This window comes from Taudactylus pleione, unplaced genomic scaffold (assembly GCF_031769625.1).
Source record: "Taudactylus pleione unplaced genomic scaffold, aTauple2 ptg000093l, whole genome shotgun sequence".
In the NCBI taxonomy this organism is placed as follows: Eukaryota; Metazoa; Chordata; class Amphibia; order Anura; family Myobatrachidae; genus Taudactylus; species Taudactylus pleione.
The window spans coordinates 39,396,428-39,409,669 of NW_028284495.1; the positions used below are offsets into that span (position 1 = coordinate 39,396,428).

The window sequence follows — 13,242 nt, forward strand, 5'->3', positions numbered from 1 at the left end:
AAGTACACTACCACTGCTTGGCAGTCCCTGCGATGGTTATACTAGTGTCTGGGAAAAGGGGCGGAGCCTTAGGAAAGGGGCGGATACTCGCATGCTCACGGTATCTATTCTCCTGCTGCTCACCCATAGCTTAGCTATGCAGAGCAGCAGTGTGTGCTTTCCCTCCCACAGCCAGCCATCGAATGGGCATCCGATTACTATGGATGGCATCCATCGAATTTCCAGTATTCGCTGGAAAAAGTACTTCCATCCAATCGGAAACATTGATGGTTGCTAACCATCAGTTTCCACTGTCCATCCCTAGCTGCAGTCCCGCAACCCCTAGGTAAAATCTGCCACTGCATATGGCATCAGCTGGCACAACAGCATATAAGGGAAGAGAATTTACACAACACACCTTATGGGTGAGATGCCCTCTAACATAAAATAGGGTGGGCATTACTTTACACACATACTCTAGCCCATACAGTAAGTAAATAGATCAGCTCATTGACAATATTTAGAATTAGTGCAGAACACTTAATGGTGGTAAATATTACATGAATAACATATGGCTGAATGATAGGCTTGCACATCAGGCTTAGTCAGGCTTAGTACTATCTTGACACCTTTATCTTATTTGACTCACAGGAAACACTTTCCTACTCAATAGAGTTTCTATTCTGTTAACGTGTAATCTACATTAATGGCCATAATAGCATATAAACCCGATGGGGAGTAAGCATTAACATGAATAATTAAACATTCCTTTCACAGTTATGCACATTAATAAAAACTCTACACTGCTTGATGTAAAACTATATGGTGATAAATGGATGTTTCTGTTACTTGTACTCAGGAGAGCCCCAAGGCCTGATTCAGAGTTGTGCACAACTCTGATGGTGGGTGGACTGCGCATGTGTAGGACCTGTACTGCGCATGTGTAGGACCTGTACTGCGCATGTGTAGGACCTGTACTGCGCATGTATAGGACCTGTACTGCGCATGTGTAGGACCTGTACTGCGCATGTGTAGGACCTGTACTGCGCATGTGTGGGATCTGTACTGTGCATGTGTGGGACCTGTACTGCGCTTGTGTGGGACCTGTACTGCGCATGTGTGGGACCTGTACTGCGCTTGTGTAGGACCTGTACTGCGCTTGTGTAGGACCTGTACTGCGCATGTGTAGGACCTGTACTGCGCATGTGCAGAACAAATATTGCTAGATTGCACCCAGTGCCCCCAAGCCACCGGGCCCTTTTCTGGAAATGACAAGGCTAGGGTCTTCGGCTTCCGACGCAGATTAACTGGCCTCGCAAGCGGGCAGGAGGTAGCCCTTCTGAGTAATCTTAGGCTTATTCAGATGGCTGATGCTGCAAACATTAAGACTGATGGTCGTGTAGTTGATCCGATCCTGTGTCTTCAGACGCAGGCATTGGATCTGAGATGCTGGCAGGAGGCGTCTTTTTCCTTTAGATGTCTACTGCGGCATCAGCATATTTTTGCACAGTAACTGCATCCAAAGAGCTTTGTTTACCAATCTTTTTTTTTAGTAAAATAATGTGAAAAAGGGTGTTTTGTTTTCACACCCTTTTCACATTATTTTAGTTTCACTGAAATGTATTAAAGATCAATTGGAGTAGTTTTCATGAAAAACTAGTCCAAGCACTTTAATTCGCATAATTTCTTTAGTAAGCAGATAGCATTTCCTGTACTTGTAATGGGAAATGCAATTTTGCTTGAAATTTACTATGGGGGGGTTTTGTGAAAAAATACCGGGTGGGAGTCCTGCTATAACAATGCCATACGGAGATGTCGTTAAGCAAGGTTTCCCCCGGTTCCCCAACTCCTGCTCCGCTCTCACAGGCATGGCAGAGCTGGGAGCTGGCCCCTGTGATCAGCTTTGTGGTCTAAATAGACCACAAGCTTATTAGTGTAAGCACTGTGACCCAGGTAAACTGTGCTGTAATTCGCAATGCGAATTTAGGTGAAATTATCATACTACAATCCGCATTTGAAATGCGGATTGTAGTAAATAGGGGCCAAAAACACAGTTGCTGTTAAATTGTCCATCTCTGACTCAGGCCCTAAATCTGCTGTTTCAGGGCTGGCCAGAACAAAAAGAGGGACATTAGGGACAGGAATCTCTCCAGGTTTCAACATACTTTATTAACAAAAGGTTTTATTACAAATGGCATATTTATCTGCCTAAATGTTAGCATATGCACCTTTTCACTAATTAACTGCTGCTTTGTTTGAATTATGCACCTTTATCTAAGGGCTCTTACCTACAGGTGGTTTTTAAGTTGCATTTTAAATGCATTTTTTTTAACTTACAGTATATGGACAGGTCTGACATTTATCACATGCAAACTTATTGGCAAGGCTACAGTTACTGTATGTTTAAAACATTACAAGGCAGCTGGTAAAAGGTGCTCATATGAAACACATTTGTCCTTGATATGCATTTTCTTAGCTTTTTTATTAGTATCAAAACACCAATTGGTATGAGTCCTAATACTGACAAACAATCCACTTCTTTATGTTAGACTCACCTAAAGCTACGTTGAATAGCAGCAACATATAAAGGTGAAAATAAAGTGTATTTTAAGATTGCATCATAAGTTGTAGGATGTTAGAGGTTTTTAAAGAAATGGCAGGTGTGCTACCTGAGGGTGTGCTCCCCCCCATTAACTTTTGTTTCAATCAGGAAAGCAGTTATAGCAGAGAGGAGTGCCTAGCTTGAACACTGGAGTTTGAACCTGCCTGTAACCTGCGGGAGGCTCACAATTGTTCTGGTACACCCCTGTACCCCCGGAAGAGTAGGCACTTCTCCTGCATCTCCACAGAATGGAGAGACTCTTACCAGGAATCCGCAGTCCTTGAGTAAGGGGTGGAGTCTAATGAAGCAATTCTATGATAATCATATCATCTGGTCCCACTCTCTATTTAAATATGCACAATTCATATTGGCATTTTACCATAAGGGGCAGGGCCTAATGACGCGAATACTCCAGCGCTGTCCCCATTATTACTCACAGTCAAAAAACATAGTGCCAAAACGAATTCTCTCTGTGGGTGTGTATCTGTGTGGTAGGGAATGTAGGCTGAGGTTCTGCTAGAATACTAAGATCTCTCTGGCACTGGGAGGGTACTACAATTCCTATCGTCTGATACATGACTGCCCCTTCCGAGAACAAGTTAAAAATCTTAAACATTACTATAATAAAATATTGATATGGAGACATATGTAAGGGGAAAAGAAAGGTCAGCTTATTTAAACTAAAAGTAATTCACTATTAAACTGATTTGAGCAAGAGGGAAGGACAGATAAAGTATGGTGGCGAAGAAAGGACGTCCCCACTAGGCAATATCACCATCTGCATAACTTCACATCCGTCTAGATGGGAGGCCAACTGCCAACCCATCATCACTCTCAAGGTATCCACCTCCCACACCAATGACACAACCCAGGCCCATCTAGACCGGTAGAGCCGCTGACCACAGTAGGGTAGAATCAGCCTAACCCCTGTATTAGAGGAGAGAGCACCTGAAGACCTAAAGGCAGATAGCGACTGCTACAGTTCTTTCCCGTCATGTAGAATGCCGACACCAACTAACCATCAATAGGACGGGAGGGTGGGAAACTTCACAATCGAAGAAGTGTCAATATTGTTTTAATATATTAACATGTTTGTCCAAGACAGAACAGTAATGTGCTATAAAAATGCTATTTATAAATAAATAAAATATTATTTTTTAAACTTGTTGGGGTTATTCCTATGCTATAAACATCTGGTTATTTATTCTGAGGTTACCAGTCCAACTTTATTACTCTGTGACATCCTTGTGGCTCCTCCCTGATACATGCATAGACACGTTTTTTAGGCTTGTACCCTCCCAGCAACGGAGAGTCTTCTTGTATTTCAATTTGTACTCTAAGGGATGAGGAAACCCTTATATTTCCTTAGTCTGCAGGTACAGGGTACCCTTTGGCGCCACCCATACCCCTTGAATCTAACGAGGTTCCGCTGGGGAGGGCCTGATGTTATATTTTGTGAAAAGCATTGTAGAAAATGTGGTTACTCTATTAATAACTGTTCATATTAAATATAATGCACATTTTTAGCCACTATAATAAATATTTGGCTATAGGTGTGTCATCAAGGAAAGTATGGCAAAAGTGGACTTGTGCCCTTATATAATGTGTCAGAAATATTCCATTTAAATAATTATGGTTTGAAATTCAAAGTGGCTGATTTAAAACTAAAAATGCAGTTGATACTGGTCAAATAACTTCCTGTAAAATGTGCACATTTGATTTAGATTACATATAATAGAATTGTACATGTGTTGCTTACTCAAAACGCTTTCTCATTTCATCTGCCTATAGTGCATACACTGGGCCTGATTCAGACCGATGGTGGCCCAGTGCGCATGTGCACGACGGAGCCGGCTCCGTCGTGCGCATGCGCGAGACTCGGATAGCGACGGGCAATCTGTCGCTCCGGGTCTCGTACCAAAGGGGGCGTGCTGTCGATGTTGAGTGACAACATGCCCCCTTTGGTGGGCGGGCCGGGGGCGTGGCTGCCCAGACGGAGGCGTTCCCATGGGAACGCCTACCGTCTGGGGCCGGCCCCACTGACATCACAAGTGATGTCAGTGGGAGTGCTTTCGGCTGTTAGAGCCGAAAGCACTCTAGGGCTTGCGGCAACGAGACCCTACCACAAGGGTCTCGTCGCAAGCCCGATGGTCGCGATGGTCTTGACCATCGCGACCATCTTCCTGGCCAGTCACTATAGCTGTGGGTGGTCACCCACAGCTATGCGAGCGGCCAGGAGGCCCCTCTGAAAAACAGGGACAGCCCTGATTCAGAGCGAGTGCTCTGTCAGAGCGTCCGGCTCTGAATCAGGGCCACTGTTCATAACAGATCAGACCTTGGTTAGACCACAGTTACAGTACGATTAGTTAGGGCAGTGGTTCCCAAACTTTTTCGAATCACGGCGCCCTAGAGGAAATTAGCATTATTTCCATGGCACCCATGGGCTAACAGTTTGTTATTGAGAAATTCAGCAAAAATTAAATGAAGTATATTGTGCTTATGTGTCACCCTTAGGGTCAGTTATGTGGTGGTTGACATGGCTGCACTTTTTTTTGTCCATATATTTATTGATTGACAGCCATTAGCACTGGTTTTGCCTATCACACTGACTAAAAATAATTTGATTTGGTACTGTACCACCAACCCGAGGCACCCCTGCAAGTGCCCTGAGGCACCCAGTTTGGGAACTACTGAGTTAGGGTGTTTTATCTATGCTACATAATTTGTACATCTTCTCCTCTGCCACATACTGTATAATACCTTACCTGTAGCAACAATAAAGCACAAGGGGATGTAGTTATGAGACTTGTGGCCACGTTGCCGCAGGTCTCAATAACGACAGGGAAATCCCAACAATGGACTTGAGATAGGCATTGAAATACCGCCCTTAGCGTTAGCTACGCAGGGGAGGGGATAGGCTTTGGGGGGGGGGAGGATTAGGATTAGGCACCCCTAGGGGGGAGGGTTAGGGTTAGGCACTAAGGGGGGAGGGTTAGGTTTAGGTACGAAGGGAGGGATAGGTTTAGTCACTAACTGGGAGGGTTAGGGTGTGAGGTGGGGAGGGTTAGTGTGAGGCTACAAGAAGGGAGGGTTAGGGGGGGAAGGGTAAGCGGGATGCCGCTGTTGGTATTCTGACAGGAGGCATCGCGACAGCCGCCATTACATACCCTTTCCAGCACAAGAAGCATGTATTCATACAGTATGCAAGACCAATCAATACACAGATTTCTAAAGAAAGCAACCAGATGCTATCTTGTAATGCACATAGACTTAGGCAACTGTCTTCTTAATGAGTTATTCATGACTATTAATCTTAAGAAACAAATACAATGGGAATAGTTATGCATACTTAAACTAGCTTGTCTGATACTGAAAGACTAGGTGATTGCTCATTAGCAAGAACAACGTTATTCAAACAGATAAGCACACTTTTATGTCCTCCATAATTAACAATACAAGAATAGTGCACTTGTAATACCAAATCTGTATGTCCAATCAGTAAGAATGTATTACTGTCTAGGGTCAGCATAAGGTAACTTTGACCCTTGAATACAGTACCAGTAAAAAAATGGCAAAGATTACTGTGTGCATTATGATCATTGCTTTGCCTTTTTTTTTACATATTTTAACATACTGTATGTAATTTAAATATTTTATAAATTATCATTATAAGTATAAAGAATGTTGTATTGTGTGAAAATAAGTGTTAGCATTTACCTTTATGTTGTAAAAGCATGCAAAGTAATATAACAGTAATAACGTTAATAGCTAACAATGGCATCTATTTTCCTGTTATATTAACTTCACCACAAATGTATTCATTAACAAATATAATTATAAAAATGCACAATTGTATTATTAACATCAATATCTGATTTTGTCACAACTTCTGATGGACAGATATAATACATGATAACAATTCACTCTTCGCTGAAAATACTACCACTGAGTCTGATTCCTGTTGGACAGAATTGATGACCAAATTCAGTTACCACTTGTCATGGACTAATGGGGCACATCCACTAGCAGAAATAGAAATGACTGCAAGATTATGACATTGTAATCGTGCAGTCGTTTCTCAGTCTGTGCTGTGCCTACACTGAACGATCAGTCGCTCAGTGTACGCACATCAATCATCCACTAACATGCTCAACCTGACATTATCGTCAGGTTGACCAGCATGTTCGGGCGATGATTGATGTCGGAAACGACCAGCGGGAGCGAGCATCACTGTGCGCGATTTGTGCCCGATTACTGAGCGATTGCACGATTACGATGTCGTAATCGTGCAAATGCTCAGTAATGTTGCATTGTGGATACGCGGCATAAATCTATAGAAATATATATCATGTACATATATCCAGGCCTGAAAATGCATCTAGGACTAAGACTCACCACGAAACTGATTAATTTCATATGCAATACTTGTATATCGGTGTGCGCCTGAGTCTGTATACAAAGCACAACGGAACTTGGCATGGAAAAAAGCAGCGTCAGCTGCATCATGGCACATCGTATACATATTCAAACTCAGTCGCACACAGATATACAGGTGTGTCCTCATATATCTAGCCTCAATACGCCATGCAGCGCGATATGCCTGGCGTGAATGAGCCGCCAGGTCCTGAGCAATTCTGCTAGTGTCGGGTGCTTTGTTAAATCGTAGCACTTCGTATGCTGATTGAGAGACTCAGTCGCACACAGATATGTGTCACATATCAATCAGCACAGTCTCCTGGTGCATCCTAGTAGTTTCACGTTGCACACTTAGGACGGTGTCCAATTAACCCTGAACATTGTTCGGGCACTAATGGATCCCTTGGGGCAGCCCCGAAGTGCCGTCCGACGTTTTTTTTCCGAGACCTGACGTGTCCTGAGAAAAAATCCACGAAAGTGCCATTTTCGCCGCCGCAAAGCCAAAACACATAGGCCCATGAACTTGTCACAGATCCTATGTGTTTTCGTCTGAAATATCCTATTATTTCGTCTGAAATAATAGGATTGGAAGAAAATAGACACTGGTGAAAAACGAGGATAATCGGCGAAAAATCCCCGTTTCTTGCTGTTCGCAGCTAATTGGATACCTCCCTTAGACGCATTTTCTGCAAAAAAAAAACGCAAAAAAGAGGCCCGGCGCTAGCAGAGTTTCACAGGATAAGGTGCGCCAAGAGGGGATATTTGGTGCGACTGTAGCAAAGACGAGTGAGGACACATCTGTACAAGTGTTGCACATTAAAATTAATCAGCAGAGTGTCCTGGTGCGTCCTAGTAGCTTCACATTGTGACTTAGATGAATTTTCGGCACATAAAACTCAAAAAAGACTGCCAGCGCTAGCAGAGTTTCATTGGATAAGGCGCAAAAAAGAGGGGCTATTTGGCAAGACTGCAGCAAAGATGAGTGAAGTGTCGCAAATCAAACTAATCAGTGCGGACTCGTGGTGCGTCTTAGTCGCATGACATTTTCGGGTGAATAAGATGCTTGGCGCTTGCAGAGTCACAGGGAACCTGGCAGTCGAAGAGGGGCGGTTTGGCGCGACTACAGCAATAGTGTATGTAAGGCATGAGCTCTCTAAAAAACTGCATGCTATAAGTGAATTAATAGACTTCAGGCGTGGGAACAAGTGCCACGTATTGTCATACACACCAGCTATTGCCACTTCTATTTATACAACACAAGAGATGCTCCATACAATGGAAATGCTTTGCCATAAATAATTTGTAGGAATTCCCAAAATAAAATAGGAGTATAACAAAAAAACATTCTTAATTCAAGGTAGAAAACAACATGAAATACCCTACCTTGCATTGTTATCTTGGTGGGTTCCGAAAATAAAGGAATAAGCAAGAGATAAATGAGGTAGACGAATGATATTCCATTGTACCGGAACATGCATGCTGCAAAAGAGAGAAGACACAGAACTTGAGTCACCTGTGGAACCATTAACCACAGTGGTGGATTATAATATTATATTGAAATGTTCCATTGAAATAATGAAGGCAATACATTCAACATGATTGGGTTAAAACTACTGTACATAGACATACCAGAACATTAATTGTGAAGACATAAAAGTCATAAGGTCTACTGTATATTGTATTTCCGTAAGTTTCAAAGACTTAAGTTGGGTACACACTGGAGCTACGTCAGGCCAATTTGCCATTTCGTAACGACAAATCGCCTACATCGCTCAGTGTGCGCGGCCAATATGCGCGCGCCCGCGATCGCATGCGATGTCATCAGGTTTGATGTGCTGCACATCAAACCTGACGATATTGCGCTGCGACCTAAAGTATGTTAATGAAGGAAGGAACGAGTGATCGTTTCATCATTCATTAATCACTGTAGTGTGTACCGGTAATCCCAGCTCAAGGGCATCAAATAAGGAATGAATGTCCGTCGCTCCAGTGTGTACCCAGCTTAAGGTTACATAGCAGCAATTTTCCTATAAGAGACATCTGTGTAATATACTGTATATGCATGTTGAGGTGTTTTATCACTTTATAGTAAATAGGTGAAGTCTGCCGTTAATTGACATAATTAAGGAAACATTGAATAATTGTAATAATTGTAATTGCATAAATGAAGTTTATATACAAGGCATAGGTATACAGTACACATTTTTCTTTGTTTGGAAATTTACCCGAAATTAATAAGCAATATATAACTAAACATATAACAAAAAAACTTCAGTAATTCAGTTGTACTGTGTAAGTTTCGATCTTTGTTACACTTTTTCAAATCAATACTGAAGTGCCTCTTTCATTTTGCGTTTAACTAAAAAATAAAGAGTAAACTTTTTTTTATATAGCAACAGGTGGTCTAGCTCCTTGAGTTCTAATAATCTACAACAGCCCATTGCTGTAACTAAGACAAAACCATGAATAGCTGCTGTGTTCTCTCAAACTTCAGTTCACCTGGTACCGCTAGAGACTTTCAGGTCTAACGCGTACTGCGCTTGCCACATGGCTTCATGCAGTAACTTAAACATGGCTCAGATTTTGGTACGGATGCAGATTACGTGCTTTTTCCTGCACAGAAAGGCACATCTAGTAAGCAATAAAAGTTTAATGTTCAATGTAATTATTTTATAGTTTGATACAGCAAACTAATATTTTCACATCTCAAAATTTCAACAGATATTGTCATCGCCATGAAAAAGTTAAAGGCTCTATGTAAAACCCTTCAGATCTTCACAGAAAATAAACTCAGAAACATAAGAAAGGACTTTAATGATTTATGACCTGTCTGGATTCATTTATGCCCTTTCACTTCTAGTAAATTAAACTGACATTAAAAACTTCTGTTGGGAAAGTATACTGGCAAGATGACAGTTTAACAATCTAAGGTTAACATACATCAATCAACCTTAAATCATATCACACTGTATTCTGTACAAGGATTAGAACTACAGCATTCAGCAATATTCCATAAACTACTTTAAGTGCATAGACGAGACCTTCAGAATATTCTTGAATTAATCGATGTCTATGTAAAATTGTAAAATGCAGCAATCAAAATACACTTTAAACTTTTTGTTTTCCAATTCATTTGTTGGATTGTAGGTGACTGAAGACGATGGTATAGATTCACTGGCAGAACTACAAGAAATGGCCAGAAGAGACACTGATTACATTAAAGTTTAATTTAGACTTTTATACCAGTAAAATATTTCTGAACGCATTTTTCCTGATGCCTTACTTTTCTTATACCATGAAAGTAAGGCAGATTTGTTTTTCCTTACAGAAAATTAGTTACTTTTCATACTAATAATTTGTAGGTTATGACAACTAACGAATTAAGAGAACCATGGAAATTATGCTGTTCCATATTACAGATATTTGTTTTCCAGAAAACAGTTTATAGGGCTAAAACTTGATTTCCTTAAGTTGTGTCAAAAAAGTTCAATTTATTTCTGTAGAATATATTCTATGGTATATATCTGAAGATCTGTAATTGTGTGAAAAAAAAAAAATAATAATAATAATAATAATAATTTTATTGTTTATTCTTAACAAAAGAATATATTTTCTAACTAAGAAATTGCCATAAAAATCCATCATATATTTGGGTATCTTAGAACATGTAAACCAAATCATGTGTTAGAAACATGCAAATAAATCTGAATTTAATATAACTAATAGATTTGCTACAGATATTATACATGGCTCATATATGCATTTCCAACAGTCTCGCTTTTCTGTCTTTGGTTTGTCTGTCTGTCACAGAATTACTTATAAATATAGTAAATTATATCAAAAACAATTCTAAATGTAATTAATCTATTCCAGTAAAGAAGACATACGTATACTCCACTCGAGGAGCATGCAAACCGAAGCTTTAAATTGACTCAAGAAGTGTAATGCATTGGTCACATATCCAAGAAAATCATAGAACAATTACTTGCAGTTATAAAGCAATCATTTTAGTTGCCACATCAAATTAATGACATGCTAGAACAAACAATTTGTGCACAAACTATTATTATACCACAAATATAAATGTATACCCAGGGTCGGAATAACCACAAGGCAGTAGAGATTACTGCCTAGGACCATAGAAGGCCTGCCTCTCATCACCAGCAGAATTTGTTTTTATTTTTAGCATTTATAGCCTCAGCCGGCAGGACAGCCGTATGGCTGCCGGGTGGGCATGCGTGGGGGAATCAGCCACTGAAGCGGACTGACATTGCTGCATGTAGGCGGGGGCATTTTGTGGGCAGATCTGGAGCTGCTAACACTAATGGGAGGTCAGCATTGGCATTATGATGCATTGTGCCCATCACCACGGATGGCTAGACAGTGGAAAATGACAGGGCTCCCCGATTTAGGACCTACAACTGGCCACATTCTACATTAAGAGGAGGTCTCCCTGGTTTCACCTGAACTCTGCTGTGCTCCTCCTCCTCCATTCTGTCCTCACATCCATTGTGAACACCTCTGCCCCTTCCCTGCACAATGCATAGGTATACGTTCCCTCCTCAGGCCCCATTGTGTAGATTTCCATGTCCACCCTCCAAGTCACTAGTGTGCATGTCTCAATGCCCCCCCTGTCACCAATGTGTATGTCTCAATGTCCCGCTCCCATGTCACCTGTGTGTATGTCTCCATGTCCATCCCCCCTGACACCTGTATGTCTCCATGTCCCCCCTGTCACCAGTGTGTATTTCTCCATGTCCCGCTCCCCCCTGCCACCAGTGTGTATGTGTCTATGCCCCCATGTCACCTGTGTGTATGTCTCCATTACCATCCCCCCTGTCACCTGTATCTCTCCATTTCCCCCCTGTAACCAGTGTGTATGTCTCTATGTCCCGCTCCCCCCTGCCACCAGTGTGTATGTGTCTATGCCCCCCTGTCACTAGTGTGTATGTCTCCATGTCCCGCTCCCCCTGTCACCAGTGTGTGTCTCCATATCCCTCCCCCCTGCCACCAGTGTGTATGTCTCCATGTCCCCCCCTGCCACCAGTGTGTATGTCTCCATGTCCCCCTGACACCAGTGTGTATGTCTCCATGTCCCCCTAACGCCAGTGTGTATGTCTCCATGTCCCCCTAACGCCAGTGTGTATGTCTCCATGTTCCCCCTGTCACTAGTGTGTATGTCTCCATGTCCCCCTAACACCAGTGTGTATGTCTCCATGTCCCCCTAACACCAGTGTGTATGTCTCCATGTTCCCCCTGTCACTAGTGTGTATGTCTCCATGTCCCCCTAACGCCAGTGTGTATGTCTCTATGTCCCGCTCCCCCTGCCACCAGTGTGTATGTCTCCATGTCCCTCCTGTCACCAGTGTGTATGTCTCTATGTCCCGCTCCCCCCTGCTACCAGTGTGTATGTGTCTATGCCCCCCTGTCACTAGTGTGTATGTCTCCATGTCCCACCCCCCTGTCACCAGTGTGTATGTCTCCATGTCCTACCCCCCTGTCACCAGTGTGTATGTCTCCATGTACCCCCTGTCACCAGTGTGTATGTCTCCATGTCCCCCTAATGCCAGTGTGTATGTCTCTATGTCCCGCTCCCCCCTGCCACCAGTGTGTATGTGTCTATGCCCCCGTCACTAGTGTTTATGTCTCTATGTCCCACCCCCCTGTCACCAGTGTGTATGTCTCCATGTCCCACCCCCCTGTCAACAGTGTGTATGTCTCCATGTCCCCCCTGCCACCAGTGTGTATGTCTCCATGTCCCGCCCCCCCTGCCACCAGTGTGTATGGCTCCATGTCATGCCCCCCTGCTTTCAGTGTGTATGTCTCCATGTCCCCCCTAACGCCAGTGTGTATGTCTCCATGTCCTTCCCCCCTGCCACCAGTGTGTATGTCTCCATGTCCCCCCTATCACCAGTGTGTATGTCTCCATGTCACCCCTGCCACCAGTGTGTATGTCTCCATGTCCTGCCCCCCCTGCCGCCAGAGTGTATGGCTCCATGTCATGTGCCCCTGCTTCCAGTGTGTATGTCTCCATGTCCCCCCTAACGCCAGTGTGTATGTCTCCATGTCCTTCCCCCCTGCCACCAGTGTGTATGTCTCCATGTCCCTCCTATCACCAGTGTGTATGTATCCATGTCCTGCCCCCCCTGCCACAAGTGTGTATGTCTCCATGTCCCCCCCATCACTAGTGTGTACATGTCCATGTCCCCCCTCCCCCGTCAACAGTGTGTATGTCTCCATGTCCC

General features: G+C 43.0%; 1 protein-coding gene across 2 annotated transcripts in view; it reads right to left on the reverse strand.

Annotated features, from left to right (window-relative positions):
• PIEZO2 (piezo type mechanosensitive ion channel component 2) overlaps positions 1-13,242 on the reverse strand; it is a 488,868-nt gene that overhangs the window by 334,772 nt on the left and 140,854 nt on the right. For both annotated transcript variants that reach the window (XM_088469701.1, XM_088469700.1), the window contains exon 2: positions 8,381-8,476. In XM_088469701.1, the coding sequence (XP_088325827.1) occupies positions 8,381-8,476 (96 nt within the window). The remainder of the gene's footprint in view (positions 1-8,380; positions 8,477-13,242) is intronic.